This window comes from Anas platyrhynchos, chromosome 1, assembly GCF_047663525.1.
Source record: "Anas platyrhynchos isolate ZD024472 breed Pekin duck chromosome 1, IASCAAS_PekinDuck_T2T, whole genome shotgun sequence".
NCBI classification, from domain to species: Eukaryota; Metazoa; Chordata; class Aves; order Anseriformes; family Anatidae; genus Anas; species Anas platyrhynchos.
In genome coordinates, this window is record NC_092587.1 from 181,725,209 (window position 1) to 181,749,295 (window position 24,087).

A 24,087-nucleotide genomic window follows, 5' to 3' on the forward strand; every position below is an offset into this window, starting at 1 on the left:
CGGACATAAGGAAATCTGTTCTGATCTTTATAACAGCAAACCTTTGGCCTGCAGAGGTTTTCAGGCATGTTACTGCCTGGGCTCCATTTTAGGACCAGTTCTCTTTAATGTTTTCAAAAATGACTTGGATGCAGGACTTGAATGCATACTAAGTAGGTTTGCAGATGACACTAAATTAGGAAGAGCTGCTGACTCGCAGAGAAGCCCCGCAGACAGCTTTGAGTAGCTGCGGTCCCTGGGTTTGCTCAGCCCGAGCAGAGCAGGCTGAGGGGAGGCCTCATGGCGGCCTGCAGCTCCCTCACGAGGGGAGCGGAGGGGCAGGCGCTGAGCTCTGCTCTCTGGGGACAGCGACAGGACCCGAGGGACCGGCATGGAGCTGGGACAGGGGAGGGTCAGGCCGGGCACCACCTTCCCCCCGCGGAGGGGCGGGGCTTCCCCATGCCCCGCCCCCGTCTCCATGGCGACGCCGCGAGTCTCTTCCCGCCCTCTCCCTCCCCCCTCCCTCTCGTCTCCACGGCGACCGCTCCCTCCCCTTCCGGCGCCGACCCGGAAGCGGCGGGGCGGAAGCGGCCGGGGGCGCCGCGGGGGGCTGAGGCGGGGGCGGATGAGCGGGCGGCGGGGGCCGCAGCGCGGCGGGCAGGCCCCGGGGCAGGCCGGCCGGCAGGTAACGGGCCCGCCGCCAACCGGCCCCGCACCGGCACCGGGCACCGGGACCGCGGGGGGGCGGCGGGGGGCAGAGGCCGGCCGGGAGGGCGGGCGGGGGCGGCCCCCGCCGTGTAGGGCCGCGGGAGGCGAGGCCCGGCCCCGCTCGGTGCTGGGCCCGGCTCCTGCCCGGCCGCTCTGGGCCCTCACGGGCAGGGCCGCTGGCCTGGGGGCTGGGCTCACCGTGAGGCGGGGTGGGGGGGCGGGAGGCTGCTCGGAAAGCAGCGGGGATGGGGGGAGGCGGCCGCCAGTAGGTCCCAGCCGTGCCCAGCTCTGAATCATTCGGCCGGTGTTGTCTGGAGGAGTCGGTACCGTGGTGGAGGAGCTCGGGGAGGTGGGAGGGGGCAGGTGGTGGCACCTGAAGGGATCCGTCCAACCCAAGGCTGATGTGGAGCGCAGGTGCAACAGAAAGAATTTCCCCAACTTGACATGATGCCTGGTGGGATATCTTAAGTAAACGTTTCATAAACATTTCACGTATACCGAGGCACTGTAATGTTCAAATTTCAAAGTAAAATTGACTTCAATTTTCCCCATCTCTTCACTGACAATGCTGCTAAAGGCAAGGTTTAAAAATCAGAGTTTGTGACCTGTTTTTTTTCTTCATGCTTTAAAGTGAAATGGTATAGGGACAGTGTCTGAGGGCAGAGGCATCTAAGGGACACACTGGTGCTCCGCAAATTTGATTTGTTTTTTAATTGACAGCCTAGTGTGAGTCAGTATTAAAATAACATCTCAAAACAGTGCTAGGAGGCACTGCAGGTGGAGGTGTTGTCTGTGGAATAATACCTTCATAAAAGCAAAACAAAAAACTAATAGGGTATGCTGAATATTCTGGCCAGTTGTCATTAAAGAGCCTAGCATCTCTGGAGTTGATGTTAGGGGTGTCTAGGTAGACTGCTACAACAGTGTTCTTGGCTATGGAATTTCAATTAGTTACTATTACTTCAGTATAACTAGCATAAAATGATTGTACATATTAGGAGCAGCCATTAGAATAGGAACCTCTGCGCTTACACTGAACATAATTTTCATGCTTTTGGAGGAGAAGATGCTGTACAGATGAGATTTAAGTACAATGAACCATTTAAGATGTGTTTGAATAAAATGACATGTTCTATACTGATATTTTTTTCTCCTTGATCTTTCAGTACCCCAGGTGTGACCATAAAATATGATTCTTCACCAACTGTACCAAACTTCTTAAGTACTTCTTTTGCCACTGGGTCACCTGGCTTCAACTACAATGGTAAGTTATGATTCAGAGAACTTATTTTCAGATTGTTTCACTGTAGCCTGTTGCCTGTCTGGCTGATGAGGAGAAAGCCATCAATGTTTGTTTTTTCTCAAAAATCTGATTTTGCTTATCACTTCAGAGTTTTGTCATATTTTTAATGATGTTTTCCTTCATAGCTTGTGAATACTTCTCCTAAATACTTACTCGTTGTCCATTGCATCACAGGAATCATCACATAAAGTGATGTGTTTTCAGTCATGTATGGTGTTAGACAGCAGGGTACAAACTGCATGTCCTTCTTCCACGCTATTTTTTTTAATATACTTCTATTCACAAATACCTGGTGTTAAGCAGTCAGTGAATAGAATGCCTGAAGTCACTCAGTTATCCAATGGGCTTACATAGAAAATGTGTTTGTTTAGGTGTTCAAATGAAAATGCCACTTTAAAATGCCCTGTGGTAATAGGTTGCAATGAATAATAGCACATCATTAAGTGATCTTTTTTCCAAGGACAGGGAAGAAAATTTCTGTTAGAGATACTGTAGGTAAATAAAAAAAAAAAAAAAAGCCTGAGTAAGTATTTTTTCAAAGATACCACAAAGGAGTTAAATCCGTTAAAATAAATGTTATTGAGTATACTATGCCATGGGATATAGGGAAGCTTTTGCCAGGATGGTGGTGTGTTAGGTTTAGGCATATTTCTTAGCTTCTCTTAGTGGATATCTTGGAGTGGAGACTGTTAGATGGTTGAGAAACAGTATATCATAAGAAACTCTTCCTAAATTGCAATGTTGTGAATGTAAGATCTTCATTTCTGTCTTGTAGAAAAATGCCTGATCTTTGGCATCCGTGCCTATGCATTAAGTGTTTTCTTCCTGAGCTGCAGTTTGGGAAAACTTTGGTCTAACCTTTGTGGATTTAGCAGCCAGCTTAAAGGAGAACAGATTTTCTATTTTTTGTCTGTAATTATTTGGATTAATATTAATCATTACCTTTATTAGGCATAATTTCTATTCCCACTTTTAATTCTAGCTGCCCTTCATTGTTCTAACACGTTATAACGTAGCCAAAACTTCACGAATGTAGATGCATGGTAGTGGGATTAATTACTGCTAATGTAGTTACACGATGTTTCAGCTGCCAGGTTTAGAATCTGTGAAAGAATGCTTGAGCCCATCTTCTATTAATTCATATCAGTAGTAATAGAGGTTTTTGTGATGGCTTTTATGCACGAGATTGTTCAGCTAACGTACTTTCTAAAAAAAGCCTGTTTATAATTCTTGCAGCAACAAGCTTTAGAACTGGCATTGGATCGTGCAGAGGTAAGGAATAGTTACTTGTTTGCATATAATATGTTGGGCTCACATTTAAGGAACATGATGTAGCTGTGAAAAGCAGGAGGGTGTGTTTATGTAAATATGTGTATGTATATAAATAAAGACATGTAACACTGGTTTTGCTAAATTCTCACTAAAATTACTAGACCAGGTCATTGTCTGTTACCCATTGAACTGAGAATGTTGTCAGGTACAATGATGACAAACCTTGCAGCACTTAGATCTTTCCCTTTTGAAACGAACAAATCTGTATGCTGTGAAATAAGCAGAGTTGTGCAGTATTGATTGCTGTAAATTCAAAGACAGCTGGCAGAACTACATGGTAAAATCCTGTTTGTGTTTTTTAAAAGTTGCCTAGTTGGTATGAAAAGGCAAGTGCCTTTACTTTTCATGATGACATTTGATGTAATGGCTGCCTTGAACACTGTTAGTATATTTTAATTAAAATTATATTTATAATATGCAGGTCTATAAAATAGAGAAACCCAGCATAAGTGCAAAAGACAAGGATAAAAATAAAAATTCCCTCATCTGATTATATTGGGGAATACTTGATGTGTTGAGCCATTACACATGAAATAGATTGTATCTGAGCAAGTTAGCTTCAGTATGTTAGAATGTTAACTTAAGCAAATATTAGCTACTCTAATTACAAAATGTGAATGTAAAATCAAGATTTTGCATGCAACTAATGCTATAGTTCTTTCTTTTTTTTTTCTCTGTTTTTTTCTTTTCTAGTATATCATCGAAAGTGCCCGTCAGAGACCTCCCAAAAGAAAATATTTATCCAGTGGAAGGTAGTAAGAGTTTTGGTATTTAGTTTAAGTAGTTTTTCTTTGGTTTGATTTTGGTTACATTTTAAGCTTCCTTTTTTTTTTTTTTTTTAATTTCAGAAAATCTGTATTTCAAAAACTCTATGATTTGTATATAGAAGAATGTGAAAAAGAGCCTGAGATAAAGGTAAGTGGAAATTGCTGAGCAGCTTTTAATTGTTGTCTAAATGGGCAAGTTCAGAAAAGACATATTTCACTTAATTCCTTTATTGAAAAAAAAAAAAGAAACACTGGTGGCTGTAGTAGTTACTGAAGGCTAAGACTTGGGTAACAACAATTAATGACTTTTGTGGACTAAACTGACTATTTTACAGCATTGTAATTCAGTTTGAAATAAGAACATGGTGCTGGGATGGCTGGTGACTATCTGATAAACCTAATTCTGTTCCTAAAGGTAATAAAGTAGAATGCTGGCATAGAGTTGTGACAATTTTAGTGAAGTTGCTTTTTGTTATATGTAAAATAGAATTTCAAATGAACAGTCTAGAATGGAGAGATGTAAGAAGTTTATTAGGCAACAGATAGTGCTATTAAAGTAATTGGGTAATATGTGAATAGTAAGATCTAGTCTGGCTTGAGTGACCTGTTCATTCTGTTTCAGTCCTGCATCACTGACATAGTTGTGAGCAAATGTCAAGCATTGTTGTCAGTATCACTGTTTCTGAATCACTTAATTAGCATGACTGCTGTGGAAAAAATGTGCAATTTTTTCTGAATCTGTGCTCTGTTGTAAATCCAGATGTCTTTGTTTGTTTGTTTCCTGGGATTACCAGTGAACTGGTAAAATGTTTGTGAAATCTTAACCAAGGAAGCTTGGACGTGCTTAGCTACAGTAAATGGAAGGTGTAAGATCTGTGAGCTACTTTGCTGAATTGTGAATATCAAATAGAATGAGAAGAATCAACTGTGGATTCTGTTGTGTTGCTGCTTCCCATGGTGAAGTAAAAAGCTATAGGAAGAGAAGTGGGCATGAAACGTTACAATTACTGAGCAGCTGCAATTCTTTTAATGCTTCTGATGTAGTTAGTTTTGTTTAGGGTATGATACTGATTAGTATCACACATGTGAGTAAGATGTTAAGCAAAATACAGAGGTGAAAAGATTCATCAACAGCAAATAAGTAACAAGATATTTGAGCAGCAGGGAGAAGATTGGGCTTGCTAGACTGGAATCTGGAGAAAAGTAGGGTTTTAATACTATTGCTGTTGCTAAATCAGAAGGTGCTCAGCAAACTTACCCAACTCTAATAAAATTAAAGTAGTGAGGAAATTTTAGTACCACAGTAGATGAAGTGGATTATTGCTGATAGAGATCTGAATTAAAACTTAATCTTTATTTAGTGGCTTATTTAATGATGTATTGGAAGCTTATGATAGCAAAAGTTTCTATTTAGACCTCTTATTCACCAGATGTGGATAGTTAATGTATCTAGGTCATATGCTGTGGATCCTAATTACTGAAAATAGGAAGCTTAAATATTGTAGTTTTAAGTTTAGAAGACAATGCTATTGTGAAACCTGATCCATGACTGCACATTCATCTCAGTTTACAATAACGAGGAAATACTGTTCTGTCTAGAGTTTGGCCAACAACCTTACAGGTTTTTATGTACAGAACTGTCAAATCTTCTGTTTGCTACTGCATCATTTTGATTATAGGAATTCTAAGTATGTTGCCCATTCAAAAGCAATCTTTTCATTCATATTTAGTATTATTTTTCAGTTGTATCTTAGCTCTTGTAATACGACGTTTCTCCCATGTTCATGTTTCCTAGCCTGCAGTTTATTTGTTCATTTATATTCTTGTCTGCTTTTGGTGTGCAGAGGGAACACCAAATTTTCCACACTCATTCGCAAAGGACTAATGCATTACTCATCCCCTATTAGTGCAGTCTGCCCATTTGTTCACATGCATGCTAGTGAGAGTAGTAGTTATGTTGAAGTGATTCTCTAGAGCAGTTTATGTCCTTTAGATTCCTGTGCAGTACTGTGGTACCTAAATGTTGAAACAATAACATTTTAACAATAATAACAGACTTGGGCTGTGAGCTTGAAGGATTTAGGCTAGGTAGTTGCTACTATGTAGACGTGTTAGAAGGCAACATTAGTGGGCAAGCACCAAAATACCTCAAAGTAATGAAAGTTTCACACTGTTAATGAAAATCACTGGAATTAAGTCATTTGATTTCCATGTTGGACTAGTACAAAAATAGCAAATCGCACATCTGCTTTGCTATAAAAGTGCTCCTAGGCACTGCTCCCCACACTGGCAGATGTGGGGATTAAATAACAATGATACGTGAATAAAACAAATGGTGCCAGATAATGATGAGGGATTTTCTTTGTTTTGGTGTTGTTTTTTTCCTTGATTAGTCTCTAACGATAATGAATGATGCACACGGTTGGATGTATTTGGGGAATTGTGTAAAATGTTATCTTCATATATATAACTAGCATGTGTGAGGTTACAAAACAGCTGGAGATAATAATCTACTCTGAAGAAAACCAAACCTCATTAGGGTGCAACAGCCTTTTTAGATCACAGCATTCCTCAAGTTTGATCTGTAAAAGCTTATCTTAGGTGTTACTTATGAAACTGAAATCTTTTCTTGCCTCCACTGTGGAGACTGTGTGGACTTTGTCCTTTAATAGCTACATTAATACTAATCTGTGTACTTAGCTAGTAGTTGCAGTCTCTAAGAATCCAATTTAGATTCAATGAGGTCACAAACATCCTTAGGCTTCAGTATATTCCTTGTGTTTTGTAACCAGTTAACAATGCTTCCATAAAAGGAGGCATCTTCTGAATTGTAGGGTTGGATTTTTTAGTCAATATATACCAAACTCTGCTTTGCTCTTTCAGTTTTCTGAACGAACAATGCTTGTCACCGTTCACACAGTTAATATTCAAGTCTTCTGTTGAAGTTGAGAGAAAATAAAATTGTGATCTCTTTGACTCGGTTGAACAAACTGTGCGAAGAGTAGGAAAGAAATTGCAATTTCAAGCAAAAATAGTCATATGTTCTTAGATGTGAAAGAATCACTTGCGCTTTACTAATGTGAAATTTTAAATTTTAAAGAATTGCTTAAAAAATTGTGATAATCTTTAGTTTATAATAAAATTATACTTAATTTTTTAAATGCTTAGTTATCTCTGATTAAAATATATAGTTGCATATTCATGTGAGAGAACAAAAGTACTAAGTAACCCTTGTTGCTCTTAGATCAGAACCTTGTCTCATGCAAACAATCATATTTAATCTTCCTTTGTGTATAACAGTGGCCATGTAATTTCCCCTGGTAATTCCTGCAATGAGACTGACTTTTAGTTAGCTGCCCTGCTGCCATACCTTAGGAAGTCTGTAAGTAATGTCACCAGGGTTGTGCATCTTATGATTACTCTTTTTCCCCTCAAAGAATAATTACAGATTTCAGTACATGGATTACTCTAAGCACTTTGAACATGGTAGATGTCATATAAAGCCATCAGAACTGCATAACTGTGGAATGAGCATTTCAATCCATACCTACCACCACTGCCTCTCTCAGTACCTGAGAAAAGAACATCTATGACATGAGAAGAAGCGTATGTGAAAACTACTTCCTAAATATTTACCCTAAGGGAAGTATTCTGAAATAATTTGAATATAAGATTTGTGATTTCACTTCTAACAAATCTTGACCTCTCAAAACTCTTCCTTAAAACAGAAGAAAAAAAAAGACATCTGCTCCCTGAAAATACTCACTTAAAATATCAAAAATGTGAGTCTGTCTACTGTTTTTTTCCTCAATGCTACAGATGAAAGGAACAGAATAAGACCGTATTTTGACAATTATAGAAGAGTCATAGAATTAAGGCTGGAAAAGACCTCCAAGATCACTTGGTCCAACCATCCCCCTACCACTAATGTCACCCACTAAACCATGTCCCTAAGCACCATGTTCAACCTTTCCTTGAACACCCCCATATATTCACCAACCAGATACTTAGATATAACCATCTAAGATTTTGAAAAAGTTATGATGGCTGTTCAGCAAACTTACCCTAAACCAATGACTCTCTGCAGTAAACATAACATGTCATGAAAAAGCTTGAATTCTGTTTTTCTCTACTGAAAAATCAGAGAAAATGTATACTCATGAGTTTATAGAAGACTATGATGGTGAGCACAGAGAAATTCTTGTTAATAGACAAGTTATTCACTTGTCAAGCCCTCCAGAAAATATTGGATGGTGTCCAGTCTGCTATTGCATGTTCTGTGCATTTGTAAAGTGATGCTAGGGTTAATGAAATATGTCTGAAGTCAAGGGAAGAGCCTTCGGTGGTGGGGTTATTGGGTTTTCTTAGACTTGCATTTCACAAAGATGGTAAATAGCTACAAGAGTTTATTTATGGAGATGATCAGTTTGAAGAATTGATCAGAAGATGTAAAAATCATAAAGTGAAAAATTGACTTAAGATGTTATAGTGAAGGACAATTAAAGCTGTCATGATAAAGATAAAATCAGAATTTTGTGCACTGTCAGAGGATAAGATATTAAAGCTAAGATACAAACATAGCCATGGATTGAGTAATAGCAAACAAAGCATAAAAACACTGCCTGTCTAGTTAGAAAGTAGTCACTCAGTATTTATTCAGTGGCAGTCTTCATAAGTCACTGGAAGAGGAAGACAGCACCTATGCTTTCTCTGTGTTGCTTCCCACCCATCACAGTCACTGCAGTGTGTGTTCACGGAGGGGAGTACCACTTTTCTGCAGATTCAGAGAAGGTTAGGATTGTTAGTTTATTAGCTGATGCAACCGAGGTAGTATAACTGCCTTGTGCCTCTGTGTCTGAATCCTTCCAATATACCATGGTGAACGTTTGAGAAATCTAATGAGCCTCAATCTACTTCTTGATCTTTAAAATGGTCCCAGACAAGATCTGAGCTTAATACCAGCTTGGAGCTACTACCTCCAATAGCCAGCTCAAAGGAGGAAGGTCCTCCTGTGGCTATAGTCATCTTCATGCTTAGTGCAAGGTAATTTTACCTGTTAATTATTTTTGGTATGCCACTTTTTGTAAACCAAAAACACCAATTTACTCCAATGTCTTGGAGTGGCGTTATTATTTTAAAATGTGCTTGGCACCTGGCATCCATCTTAAGAAATTTAGTTCGTATGAATGTAGTGCCAAAAATGTTGTCAGGTCTGTTCAGGTCTGTTTGATTGTCCTCTTCCTCTTTTTCCTGTCTTCTGCCATCCTTCTCAACCTCCCCCCCCCCCAAAATAGGCAAGAAAAAACCTGCCAAGCTGTAGTTGGCTAATTACTCCTGAACAATAAAAATAAAAAGAACTAACATGTTGTTCACTGAGTAGTGTGATTAATCAATGTAATAACTTTTACAATCGAACTACATTACATATGTTACTTATCTGATGTGTAAGGAGCAGAGGCCTCCTGTAAAAATAACTTTTTGCTATTTCTTGTACGTGTGAACAAATTTCTGAGGAAAAAGGTAAATTGTTTCCTAGAAATTTATTAAGCTCATGAAAATAAAGTTGAATTAGAAATATTAACAGTATTATTAATAACTTCTAGAGGCTGTTTTAATTCTGTCCCAATGAGATCCAATGGATTTATTTTTATTTGCTTTTTAATTTTTAAAAATAATTTCTACAATAAATAATTTTCTTAACATGCCTTACATAACCTGTTGATCTTTTTTTAAATCAAGTCTTACATAATTCACAAGTCCTTTTCTATTTCCCTCCTAATACCATTGCACAAATAAATATGAAATGAGTGATCTTTCCAACACAGAAATCAAAACTTTTCCATCAAAAGATGACAGTATCTCAGTTGTTAAGAATGAAGATATTAGAGGAGTTGAGAGTTGACTTTGTTTTCAAAGGACAATTACTGTATGCCAGGATATTTCATGCTAGGTGTAAGTGAAGAGACAATAGCTCTATTCTGTACCCAGTGATCTTTCTGAAAATTGAAGCCGTACACAGTCTCTCCTTCTGGGTAGGTGTCTTATAGGGTTCTAATAGGAGTATTAGGTGAAGGTTTTACCTAGCAGGCTGCGTCTGATATCTAATCTAAATCTTCCCTCTTTTAGTTTAAAGCCATTACTCCTTGTTTTGTCACTATACCTGTGACAGAGTCCCTTCCCAGCTTTCCTGTAGGCCCCCTTTATATACTGAAAGGCTGCTCTAAGGCCTCCTCAGAGCCTTCCCGTTTCCAGGATGAACAACCTCAACTCTCTCAGCCTGTCTTCATAACAGAGGTGCTCCAGCCCTCATCATCCTCATGGCCTTCTTCTGGACTCACTCCAGCAGATCCCTGTCCTTGTGCTGGGGGCCCCAGCGCTGAGCGCAGTGCTCCAGGTGGGGTCTCTTGAGAACAGAGGAGAGGGGCAGAATCACCTCCCTCGACCTCCTGGCCACACTGCTTTTGATGCAGCCCAGGATACAGTTGACTTGCACTCAGCCTTGTTGAACCTCATGAGGTTTGCACAGGCCCACCTCACAAGCTTGTCCAGGTCCTTCTGGATGGCATCCTTTCCCTCTGGCATGTTGACCACACAGCTTGTTGGCAAACTTGCTGAGAGTGCACTCTGTTTTCTTGTCCATGTCACTAAGATATTAAAGAGCAGCAGTCCCAATACTGACCCCCTGAGGAACACACCTCATCGCTGGATGTTGAGCCATTGAACCCAACACTTTGAGTGCAATCATCCAGCCAATTCCTTATCCACCACGGTTGAATGGAGTGGTCCATCCATCAAATCTATCTCTATCCAATTTAGAGACAAGGATATCACGCTTTTCTTTGTGGTAGTTTCCAGACTTCTAAACACTAAAAGGCAGTAAGATTTTAGTCTGGAAATGGAACATTTGTTTGCTAGGAATATTTGAGAGTAGTAAATACTTTCTTGTTGTCAAACAGTGTATAATGTATAAATATGTGCACATAATAATGATACCAAATAATGTTCCACCATAGATTTGCAACATTGCAAATCTTAGCCAAGGACAATTCTTGCTAATTGTTTTGTGTGGACTTAAAGTTTTTTGAATTGAAATGAGTGATTCTAAAAAAAAAAAAGTGAGTAAGTATGTACAATAACACATAATTTATATATTGTATTGAATTCTGCTAAATTAAATTTAAATGGGCTTGTTTTGATACATACTTCAATATTAAAATAAATATTTCTCATATTCTGGCAACTGTTTTTAATGCATCTAATTACTTGATAGTATTATGTTCATGAGCAATGTTTACTTTTAAAGCAGAAGCTGAGGCGAAATGTGAATTTACTTGAGAAGCTGGTTATGCAGGAGACGTTGTCGTGTCTGGTGGTGAACCTCTATCCGGGAAATGAGGGTTACTCACTTATGCTCAGGGGAAAAAATGGTTCAGGTAACACTTTTGCTATTTAATTTTTAAAACTATTCAGAGTGCTCTATAAATAGTTGGAATGTGTTGCTGTTGCTAATGTTTAACTGTTTATAACACAAACCCTTGTTTAAAACAAAATAAACAGCACCTGTACTTGACCTGCACATCTGCACAGAGTTGTGAGGTGCTTGTAAGCAATCTCTAGCAGTGCAGTATGAATCAATATGTATGAATGTTTTTGATAGCCTTCCTCTCTTATTTCCAGTTAGCTTTGTATCTGTCCCCTCTTCTTCCTGTGTTCCTTATCTGAGTATCTCTCACTTCATGTACCTTCTGGAAGGAAGAGTGAAAGAAATTATTTAAGTCTAGCGAAAGGCATCTGCATTCCACTTTGATTGCATCTTTATGCTACCTGGTACTGTAGTAAGCACTAAGAATATATAGTGTCTCACTTGGGAGCAAGCATTTGTTCCATTGAGCTATAAAGGAGTTTTGCTTTCTAAGGAAAAAAAAAAAAAAAAGTGTTCTGGGAACAGAAATGGATGTAAAAATTGATATTATTAATAAAAAAGCAGCAATTTTGATATTTTCCACCAGCCCTGCTTTGTTCTGCGGCAAGCTCGTTTTAGATTTCACACTGTTATAGTCAAAACTTGAAAGGCAGATGAAAAGCAGTGTGTTTTGTTTTGTTCAAATCCAGATTCTGAGACCATACGGCTGCCTTATGAGGAAGGCGAACTGCTTGAATATTTGGATGCAGAGGAGCTACCACCAATTTTGGTTGATCTTTTAGAAAAATCTCAGGTTTGAAAGTTTTGTTTTTAAAAAATAAATTGTTTTGTACCTAAATAGACTTTGAACTATGAATCCTTCACATATGTGATTCCAACAACAGAACGTGAAACACTTGCTCATTTGGAACCAAAATATTTAATGCCTCAAATAAATACTTGATTGATCACTATAAAAAGGTAATTCATAAATACTGGGGAGAAAGGAATAGAAGGAGTTGCTCTTGTTTCGACTGCCAGACAGCTTGGATTCTGTGTTCTAGCAAAATGTCATTTGTTCTGTCATGAAATATTTGGCATGGAGATTTCCTAAAACTACATTTCTGATATATGAAAACAAAACATTTGAAGCTTGTATGTTAGGTCTGTCTAGGTATGTTATAAAGACCTATGATCTTGTTAAAATTAGTAGTTTTATCCGTAGTATCAATAAATACTGTATAATATGTAACAAACTATATGGAGGCCAAGGCTGAGGAAGATGAGTAAATATTTGGATATTTACAAGTTGTTCTTTTTTTTCAACTAGGTTAATATTTTTCATTGTGGATGTGTCATAGCAGAAATCCGTGACTATAGGCAGTCTGGTAACATGAAATCTCCAACATACCAAAGCAAGCACATCCTTTTGCGTCCTACAATGCAGGTGAGAAGTGTTCTAAGTCATTTCTCAGTGTTACAATAGTTCCCAGAGTTGATAAGAGCTATTACTGAACATATATTAAGAACTCTTATTACTTTGTTGAAAGCTAACTGCAATTATGTCTTTCTCATCAGACTTTAATTTGTGATGTGCATTCTATAACAAGTGACAACCACAAATGGACACAGGTGAGTCAACAGTTATTTTAAAACTTCACAGTAATGTGGTGAATATACTTTATTTCATAAATTCTGATAAGCAAAATTGATGATATTCTAGATGTATTCAAACTGCTAGTGATGCAATAGTGTCTTTCCCCAAGATGCCACAGAAAACAATAGTTGTTAATTGAATCAGACATTATTTTTTGGTAACGCAGAATGACAGTGTTGTTGTTAGTGTAACTAGTTTATCATACTTCGTTTGTCTTCAATATAAAGCTCCAGAGCAGCAGGTATAATCTAATGGCACAGTTGCTCCTTTAATGGAACTTTCCTAATTATATTATTATAGTAAAGAGAATTTTGTTAACTAGGATTGGAAAATTAGAGTTAGTTAAGTGCTGAAGAGCATGGTGCTGACAGTGTACTTGTTTGTCTTTCAGAGCCACAATCTCGCTCAAATCCATTTCAAATTGTAATCTAAAGTTCCGGACAGATAATCTTTATGGCACTATTGCTAGTCTATCAAGATAAACTACTAAGAGAAAATTAATGTCATTACCATTACTGTTATTAAAAAAAAGAAGAAAGAAAAAATACCTTTCAGTAGGTTCTCTTTTCCTATTAGAAACCCCTAACCAAAGCCCTGTAACTCATAACTGTTAGTGATATTTAAGCGTTATTTTCTGTTGTTGAGTATTGACAAATAATTTCTTCAATTTCTTTAAGATAATGTGCTTGTTATGCATAGGTGTGTATTAATGTAAAAGTCTTCATGTTTTTACATTTAATAATAATTGTATATTATGCAGGAGGACAAACTTCTACTTGAGAGCCAACTTATTTTGGCTACAGCAGAGCCTTTGTGTCTTGATCCTTCAATAGCAGTGACCTGTACTACAAACAGACTCCTGTACAACAAGCAGAAAATGAATACTCGCCCCATGAAAAGGTATTTTTCAGTGTGAAGCATGTTGAGAGTCCTTCAAGATTTTTTTTTTTTTTTTGGGGGGGGGGGGGTTCAAAGAAAAGTGTAATCGCAGCTTAATGTCTACTTAAATACTTGGAATAGTGGGAACAGTCAGATTATCTTATTTTCAAATATTCAGTTTTGTAGTGTATTTCACTTAGTAATAGATACTGCAATATGCTTATTTTTGTATATCAAAAATGTTTATGTTAATTTAACATCATACATCATCTGACAGCTTTAATCGTGTCCTTTTACTTAATTCAGATGTCAAATGGCATCTCAATTTGAAATATATAAATGGATATTTTGCATATTGTCTGACGCTTTAAAAACTGTAAAATTTTGCTGTTAAACAATGAAATCAAATGAATTATTTATTTTTGAGGTTTATAGACTAAACAGAAGTGTTGTCTTATTAGAATCTTAATAAATTTATAAGTAATGTGGAACATGCTATATACAAGATATCAAACTTGTTTAACTTCTGTGCCTGGTGGTTCACTTTTTTTTCCACAAAAGCTTGAAATGGTTTGCTCTTTCTTAGTAAAAGAAGTGCATTCGTTCTGTAGAATGAAAAGTGCTAATGGTCTGTTAGAATTAACAAAATATGTTTAAAATTAGAATCGCACTGACATACTATCCTAATGTACAGCTAGTGGTGCTAATTGTAAATAGACAAATTGATCAAGCTGCTCTTAAAAATTAGAGCATGGTGGTCAACAAGCATTCCATTAGAAAAGTACACAGAGGTGTTAAATGGATGTCCCAGATAGCATTAATGTGCCAAAGGGTTGGGTGTGAAACAAAGAATGAAGAATAGTTCCCATGTTTATAACTTATTAGTCACGTAAGCAGTATATGGATCTTCTGGCAGAACTGAAATCTTTGATAATATGCAAACCATTGGCTCAGTAGCCTTTCATATATTTAATTATTTTGACAACGTAATTATGCATTTCAAAAATAACCCCATTCTTAGCACTGAAACATACAAACAGAATACTAGTATAGTATTCTTAAAAATACAAAATTGAGTTTAAGTTGTATAGTCCAGAACAGTGATTTTAAATTAATATTTCAAAACCTGTTTTCTAGTCTCAATGTAAATAGCATTTCCCTGTGTGTTTCTGTGCTTGTATTTAGGCAGTGGGAAATTGGGTTTTGATGTTCTTAAAATTGTATCTGTCATTTTACCTTAGGTGTTTCAAAAGGTACTCAAGGTCATCTTTGAACAGGCAGCAGGAAGTAGGTCACTATTCAACGCCACCACAGCTCAGAATACTTGACTACTTACAGAAAAGGAAGGAGAGGAAAGGCACCCAGCAGTATGACCTCAAAATTTCTAAAGCTGGAAATGTAAGTGTTGTGAGACACTCGTAGGTGAACTTCTTAACTGTTTATTTACAAATGTGGTACACTAATACCGCTTCATTCATCTTCCAGTGTGTAGATATGTGGAAACAGAACCCTTGCTACTTGACTGCACCTTCTGAAGTGGATGTAAGTTTGGTTGTTATCTTTTAGCAATTATTAGCAATTGTATTCAATGTTGTATTGCATGAAGAAGGAAGTGACTAAAGAATATCCAGTATCAAACAACAAGAATTTTTAAGAAGGTTTTAACATTTGAAATTAATTTTCTGTAGTTTAAGGTACAAACACAAGCTAAGTGACACTGGAATACATTGCAACTGCAGTGTGATACTTTGGATAAGACAAACAGGGCAAACTGAGCTTTAATATTGTTCAACTGTAGGATCAATGTCCATTTGAAATTCTGTTGATAATATTTGAAATTAAAAAAAAAAAAGAAAAAGTATTTTACAAGGACTTACTTCTCAGCCTGGTAGAAGTTTTTCTTGACATGTTATACTATAGGACATACTATTTTCAATGGTTTAATTTATTATATAGAGAATTCTAATTGGGAATTCTTCAGATCAGCCTACGTGTGCATTCTGATCTCAGCGATGTGCATGTTATTGGTTTTTGGCACTGTTAGAATACATACTGCTACTAGACGGAAGGGGTCAGTGGATTAGCCAAGGCTGTAGGTTTGGGCTTAATTGGGAGTGGCAATAGTGTACATTACACATCGAATGATGCTGTAGGTTTGCATATGATTTCTCTCCCTTTTTGCTTCAGCACTGTTGTAACTCCAGACTCTGATTAGGTCAAGTACTAATATTGTGAAATTTCTTACCCATTCCACACTGCAGGCAGTAGTTTAAATCTGTTCTCTTAACAAAAGTGTGAAACATACATTTAACATATCAAGTATGATGTAACAGAATAAACATAAAGAAAGTCCTAAATGTTCTCCAGTTCACTTTTTCTGAAAACTGCACGTATAGATGAGGTCTTACTCATTTTTGAAGACTTTCATGTTAGCCACTGTTAAAAACAAGCAGCTGTGTTAGTTTGACATTAACTCTGGCCCAAGATGACCATTGTTATTTAGTTTTTGTTTTCTTTTTCTATCTCCATTTTCTTTAAGGTGGAAAAATATGCCAAAGTGGAAAAGTCTATCAAGCCTGACGACTCACAACCAACTGTTTGGCCAGCACATGTGAGTAATTTAGACTTTTGGCAAACTTTTCTGTCTCCAGTTAAAATGTCATGTATTTCAATAAAATCTAAATAATGTGGGGAATACTCCTCCTTCCACCAATTGAATTAACCTTCCATTTATTATATAGACATGGAAAGATCGTTAAAGAAACTTGTAATTTCATACAGTGATCAGTGTTGTAATTTCTTCAGATCTTCCAGAAATGTAATGAAAAACACCATCTCCCAAGTAATGTGCTGTCACTGTGTAGTAAATAAAACAATAATTTACAGGGATCAAGTACTCTGATCAATAAATTGTTTTCTTCATGCAGCTCATATAAAGATTGAAATAAAAATGTTTCTGTCAAAATCAAAATGGCAAATTTTGAAAGAAATCATATAATAAGGGCAGAAAGCCCTTTCAGAATTGCTATAGTCAAACCTTAAAATTTCACACAAATTGAATGATTTGATAAGGAGAGGTCATTTTAATATAATTAGGCATACATCAGTTCGTTAATTCTTTGTAATTTCTGAATTGATATATCATTTTTATTTAGAGCATGTATCATGATATCCTTGCTTCATATTACCAAAAAGTAATACTTTCCCATAGAACTCAATTTTCATCTCTGACACATTTTTGGAACATTTTTGGCATTGCTGTAACTTATAGAATTCTATATATGTTTACCCAGTCTGGCTTTTGGTATCTTCTAACATGGTTGGTTTAAGGTTTGCAATATTTTTGAATTTTAATAGATGGTAAACTTATTTTCCTCCCATCTCTTCAGATAATTTCTTCTCAAATAATTTTAATTTTAGCAAATGCACCCCATTTTTTATTTTGTTATGTATCTTTCATATTGTATAGAACTGGCATATTTTACTAGCTATTTCTCCTAGTGCTTTTGTAAGACTTACGTGGTTATTTTCTTCTTCTAGGAAATAAAAGATGATTATGTATTTGAATGTGAAGTTGGTAATCAGCTGCAAAAAACAAAGCTGACCATTTTTCAGTCTCTTGGCAATCCGTTGTACTATGGTAAAATTCAGACACTCAAAGGTGATGAGGAAAGTGACAGCCTATTAACTCCATCACAGTAAGTTATATGTTCTTTTAAAATGTGTATGTAAATGGTATGATGCAGTAGATAAAAGAAGACAATCACTGCTTACCATTTTCAGGCATAAAAATATTCAGGAGCTACAAATCTGATTTTAAGAGGTTTTTTTTTGTTCAAAGAATTAATCGGATAAACCTCACTTTTTTTTCTAACAAGAAAAAAGACACATTTTACCAACATCATATCTTGAATATTCTTTTACATCAAAACTATATTGTAAGAAAATCTCATATTGTGAAAATCTTTGTGTCTCATACTGCAAGACATTGTTAGTGTGTGTTTTCCAGTGGTACTGATAATTTTGATCATTGTGTCAAAATCTGCCTGAAGCTGTGAAAACATTAGTCTATTATATTGCATTTACCCCTTTATCAAGAACTTTAGGCTAAGTAAATAATGAAGGAAAATATGAGGAAACCCTGGCTGCACGTACAGACTGGGCGATGAGACGCTGGAGAGCAGCCTAGAAGAGAGGGATCTGGGGGTCGTGGTAGACAGCAAGTTGAATATGAGCCGGCAGTGTGCCCTGGCAGCCAGAAGGGCCAACCGTGTCCTGGGGTGCATCAAGCACGGCATCACTAGTAGGTCGAGGGAGGTGATTGTCCCGCTCTACTCTGCGCTGGTGTGGCCTCACCTCGAGTACTGTGTGCAGTTCTGGGCACCACAGTATAAAAAGGACATGAAACTGTTGGAGAGTGTCCAGAGGAGGGCTACGAAGATGGTGAAAGGCCTGGAGGGGAAGACGTACGAGGAACGGCTGAGGGCACTGGGCCTGTTCAGCCTGGAGAAGAGGAGGCTGAGGGGAGACCTCATCGCAGTCTACAACTTCCTCGTAAGGGGGTGTCGAGAGGCAGGAGACCTTTTCTCCATTAACACCAGTGACAGGACCCGTGGGAACGGGGTTAAGCTGAGGCAGGGGAAGTTTAGGCTTGACATCAGGAGGGGGTTCTTCACAGAGAGAGTGGTTGCACACTGGAACAGGCTCCCCAGGGAAGTGGTCACTGCACCGAGCCTGACTGAATTTAAGAAGAGATTGGACTGTGCACTTAGTCACATGGTCTGAACTTTTGGGTAGACCTGTGCGGTGTCAAGAGTTGGACTTGATGATCCTTAAGGGTCCCTTCCAACTCAGGATATTCTATGATTCTATGATTCTACATCCTGTTCATACTACTGTTTTGAATCTGCTATTTTTGGCTGCTGTTCTAGAAATATTCTGTGTTCTTATCTCCTCTTGTTATGTCTGCCAATTCTTTTTATGGAGGAACCTATGCAGCAGTGTATACCCTATACATTTCAGTAAGGTGGGAAGCAGTTAGCTTGAGCAAACTGTAATTCTGTTAGCAAAAAAAAATGTTGTCTGCTATATAATTGCTATGTAATGCTATTTTTTTAATATCCACGGATCTTCTCATATTCAGGGCATTTTATCCCTAGAATCTAAGCTATTTAACGTTTCTGTACTTACTGCTAATCTACTTAGAACAACAGCATAGCTTACAGTTGTAATAAGGTTGGGAATTAAAAGGATATAAAGCTGTTGTATGTTTGTTGGTTTAGGGTTTTATGTTGTTTGTTGTTGGTTTTGTTTTGTTTTGTTTTTTTCAGGTGGGGGATGTCACTGTTTTGGTCCATTGCTTTTTAAGATCTTACCCACTGATCTTTGAATTTCATTTGTTGATCATGAATTTGTTTTCTTTCTCATAAAACAGTATCATAAGAAGTGAAAGGTGCAGATGATGTTATTGTCTTATTAAAATTAATATAAAATCTGATCTGGAGAAACTGAGAAGTTCTGTAGTGTTCAAAAAATTGAGTAAAAAATTAATAATTTGCAAGCCATAGCATTAATCAAAAAAGAAATGTTTAGTTCTGGAAAAACGTGGGGCATTGGAATTTGGACAAGTGAAATCAAACAATAGAAACTAAATGTTTAGTTTTATACACTAAAGTAGGCCTGGTTTTGACATAACCGCAGGACATTTATGTTTGTATTTGTGGGTGAGCAGATTGGGATGTTGATTCATGGATAACTTTACCATTGCTACTTTTCACAGTAGCAATGCTGTAGCAGTTATTCACTTCCATTTTTTGAAAACAGAAATACAAGAATTCCATATTCTGCCTTTTGTAGGTAATTTACTCTTAAAGGAGTCTATATTAGACAACATATATATTATGCACTGTTATGAAACCAAGTTTTTATTTTAAGTACTAAATACTGAGTCAATCAAATGAATCAATTGTCTCTTGTCAGTGGGCAGATGTGAAACCAAAGTAGTATTGATGTTCTTTGAGTTTGTAATTATAAAAACATTATTTTAGTACAATCCATGACTGAAAATGTGTTATACTTTCTAAATTTCAGGTTCCTCATTGGTTCCAAGACTGATGCTGAAAGGTAAATTCATACTGAATGTAGAACTGTCTTGATGCCAAATAATTCATTTTGTTCCTTTTAGCTAATATGACTGTTAATGTTGTGGTTATGGAAACAGGTGCTGAACAGATAAGCAAAATAAGAGGAATTAATTATTGTAATAAGGAGAAGGAGATAGTGTGCAGTTCATGCATTTAACATGCAGGGAAATATATAGGAAAGCAAGTATGCAAATACAGCCTGTCCCGCTACCTAAATCCCAAGTATGTTGTTAGTTAGCTTCACAGTTACTCTTGATTACACAAGTAATTATAAAATTCTGAAAGGACGTAAGAGGAATTTCGTCTTGGGATTTTGTGTGGTAAATTGGCAATCGTGGAAGTTTTTAATTTGAGCTTAGTGTGATATAGGACTTTTTTTTATGCTCTTCATTATTTGATTCAACTTTCTTAAAAAGCAAATAAATCAGTGTTCTAGTATTTTTAAGTCGTAGAATAATTAGGATTAGCAATCTTGGCATAACTGTGTGGCAGCAAATTAAGAATTTCTTCAAATATTTGCCTGTAAGCATCATGTTATAGATACCTGTGTGCCTCTGCACACGAGGGCAGAACCTGTTGAAAGCACTCTCTCACAAAGCTGTTCACATGTTTGTGCCTTCTTATGAGACTTTGAGGTGATGTACGTGCTGCCATTGTACACTACGTGGTTCTCTCTTCTTAAGTGCCTGGCAGGGAGATGAACCCTTGATTTGGTCAAAATATCAATAATTCTATGTTTTAATAGATAATTTTGATCAATAAATTATTTGCTTGTCTTTTTCTCCTGCTTTTTCTGTGGTGATACAGACTTTTGTTGCTTGTGCTAAGTTAAATTGGGGGATTGGTTGGCTGAAAACCAATGCAACAGTACTATGGAGTTTAGTTTTAACTGGAATTCATTTCCTGATCGTATTTGCCACTCTGCACAAATCCTCCTATCAGAAAAAGTAGGTTTGTTTCAGGGACTAGTTCAAGAAGTATCAATGGAGGAAGGAGCACAGCAGCACCTTTCTGAGCACACAGCACTTTATTACTCAGATTCCACTGTAACTTTAAATTATCTAGATCCTATATACTGGAAAAGGTGCATCTTGGGACCCTTGCTCACGGCAGCATATTACATCAGTGCTATGCTCATATTTAGGTGCAAACTGATGGAAATAGTCCAGCACTTCTTCAGGGCATAAGCAACAGCTCACAGGTCTTCAGTTTGGTTTTCAAGTCTGCTAGGTTACTTTACCACAGCTGTGAGCCAAGTATAGAGTGTTCCCTCAAATTACTAGAAATGTAGAGATACCCCTGGGTATGTCACTGCTTGCTAGTCTCCTATAATAAAATTCTTCTGTCCCAGTGCTCAAAGAAGAAAGTCTGGTCCCTTTTGCTGTGATAACTGATTTTTGGATATACCTTCACTATGAACCTCCCCTGCTCTAAGGAGTCTTCATCTGACATTGACTTCAAGTTAAAGGAGGGTTGACTGTTCTATAAGGAACATAGCAGAGAGGACACAGCTTTATAAAAGATTCTGGACTCATGTGGAGGAAATGGCTGGCTGACATCCTGAAGAACTGTACTGCCTTTTGGGAAAGGAGCTGTTAGGTCTACTGTTTTGCATATTCCTCTGAAAGAGTGTTTCCTAAACTTAGATTAAGTAGTTTGACTGATTCAAGCTTATTGCAGGAAACGGCTTCATGTAAGCATTTGTAGTTGGCATTAGAAAAATCAGTGGTTTAAAAATCAAAGAAGCAAACACAAACTTTAAAACAGCACTAATCTAAGAACAGAACCCAGGAACATAAAGTAGGAAGATGGATATATAAAAATATGTTTAGCCTGTTTATCTAGGTTTTATATAGATGTATATTTAAAGGCATATATTTTATGCATAATACATATATTTTTTATATAACATCTATATTTAGTATATACATATATACATTCAAAATTGTTAATCTTTAAATGTTTTTATGTATTTGTTTGTTTCAGAGTGGTGAACCAGTATCAGGAGTTAGTACAAAATGAAGCTAAATGTCCTGTGAAAATGTTTCATAATTCAGGTGGATCAGTCAATCTCAGTCATCTTTCTCCAGGGAAGGAAATGGAAGTGAGTTTATCAAGCTATATATTTCTTTTATTTGCCCTTGTCGAATTGTTAGAATAATCAATCCTTGTTGTTCATATTTGAAAGTAAAATAACCTAAAAATTCATTCCAAATTAATTTTTAAACATGTTATTGTCATAATCATTCAGGGTGAGTGTATCAGAAAAGCTAGAGGAAAGCACTTTTGTTTTCACTGCTGGTATGTTGTATCTTTTAGACATGTTTTTTTTTATGGCCGTGCGTAGTACAGTTAGCTCTAGGGTTTTGTTTAGAGTGTTTTTCTCTGTTCAGATTAACCTTTTACAGAGCAGTATAGTAAAATGCAGCCATGCATTTTTTAATACACATCAGTAAAACAGAAGTAGAAGGAATAGCTGAGCTTTTCTTTTACCTTTACAATTTATTTTCCCCTTAATTCAAGAGGAGAACTTTCAAAACGAACAAAGCTTTTAAAGTGTATATGTTTTTGTATGCATGTCATAGAAATTCCTGAATTCTCATGCTTGTGGTATTGCCCCTGTGTTTTACTTCTGCTGGATTTCTTGGTCAAATTCAGTACTGTAGTGGTCAACTGTATTTAAGCTCCAATTAGTAAATGAATTTGTGACGGCAGGGGCTATTTGCTTTGCTGTGTCTTTGCTGTAAATACATCCTCTGAAGTGCTGTAACCTTGCTCTGAAAGAGATGGTTCTTTGTGTCAGCCAGAAGAATAGCATGTTGAAGACAGTGGTTGCAGAGAGGAATATGAATGTTTGTGTGTGTACATGTACATGCATCTGCATGCATGTCTATATATGCTGTACACACAGAACATATCTACACTGTGTACACACACACTGTAAAATCACAGAACAACTTAGGCTAGGAAGATACTTCAAAAAGTTATCTTGTCCATTTGTGCAAGTCCCCACTGAAAGCTGGACCAAAGTTACTTAGATTACTTTGTTTAATGATCTTGTCTCTTTTCAAATGGGGCATTAGTTTTTATTCTCAAAATGAAGAAAAGAGTTTTTAATAGAAGAAGAAAGAACTAGTCCTCAGGGTCTGTTTTGTTTTGTTTTTTTTTTTTATAAGAAGACAACTAGAAACACATGGAAGGAGTGACTCTCAGTGATAAGAGAAAGTGGAGGCTAAGCTCTCCAGAAAGATCGACACTACACAATAACAGATGCTCTGGTTTGCCAGCCCATGTTAATTTCAGTTAGGTTCCAGCACTGAAATACTCTATTTGCTATACTGAGAGGCTGATTTTCTAATTTCAGACAGTTTGTGGAATGCATGCTTTAGATACTATCTTCATTTATGGGATGTTTTATATGTAAAAATATAGCCTATAACTGTAAATGTGTTTCACTGAGTCTCTTGTTGATGTCCGCTGTTGAAATTATGGATTTAGGGTATGTTGTAAGTGACTAAGATTTACAGGTTTGATTAGCTGAAGTTAAAATTGTGTTTAAACACCCTAATAAGCATGTTATAAGAACAAACAATAACGGAATACCTTTGATTTAAAGAGATTAAGGAAGTTCTAATCCCATTGAAGTCAAAGGGAAAACAAATTGATTTGTATGCATTGAGGATTTTCCTGAATGTGTTCAAATTCCTGCTCCCAGGATCAGGGTTGGAAATAGCAGGTGGTTACAGTTAGTGAATGAATGGAATGATGTAATTTTTCAAGGCCAAATTGTCTTTTTATATAAAGTGCATCTGTCACTTGCATTTGTGAAAAGTTACTGAGAAGCACTTCAGAATTAGGAAAAATGAATTTCTTAATTTTCTTTGTCACAGTTTCAATTTTTCAGGAACCTTAGAATT

The 24,087-nt window shown here is 37.0% G+C and overlaps 1 protein-coding gene across 9 annotated transcripts in view; it reads left to right on the forward strand.

Moving 5' to 3' along the window:
* The first annotated feature begins 522 nt into the window (after window positions 1-522).
* The window catches only part of SUPT20H (SPT20 homolog, SAGA complex component), a 35,713-nt gene continuing 12,148 nt past the window's right edge, over window positions 523-24,087 (forward strand). For 6 of the 9 annotated variants that reach the window (XM_027470581.3, XM_072032596.1, XM_027470575.3 and 3 more), the window contains exons 1-16: window positions 523-664; window positions 1,854-1,951; window positions 3,227-3,262; window positions 4,016-4,074; window positions 4,171-4,237; window positions 11,393-11,522; window positions 12,202-12,305; window positions 12,822-12,938; window positions 13,070-13,123; window positions 13,909-14,048; window positions 15,269-15,425; window positions 15,513-15,569; window positions 16,567-16,638; window positions 17,568-17,725; window positions 20,118-20,150; window positions 22,157-22,274. In XM_027470581.3, coding sequence (XP_027326382.1) covers window positions 1,949-1,951; window positions 3,227-3,262; window positions 4,016-4,074; window positions 4,171-4,237; window positions 11,393-11,522; window positions 12,202-12,305; window positions 12,822-12,938; window positions 13,070-13,123; window positions 13,909-14,048; window positions 15,269-15,425; window positions 15,513-15,569; window positions 16,567-16,638; window positions 17,568-17,725; window positions 20,118-20,150; window positions 22,157-22,274 — 1,305 coding nt within the window. In that variant the 5' untranslated portion in view covers window positions 523-664; window positions 1,854-1,948. The remainder of the gene's footprint in view (window positions 665-1,853; window positions 1,952-3,226; window positions 3,263-4,015; window positions 4,075-4,170; window positions 4,238-11,392; window positions 11,523-12,201; window positions 12,306-12,821; window positions 12,939-13,069; window positions 13,124-13,908; window positions 14,049-15,268; window positions 15,426-15,512; window positions 15,570-16,566; window positions 16,639-17,567; window positions 17,726-20,117; window positions 20,151-22,156; window positions 22,275-24,087) is intronic. The other 3 variants (XM_027470598.3, XM_027470615.3, XM_072032594.1) reach the window with 2 other exon arrangements.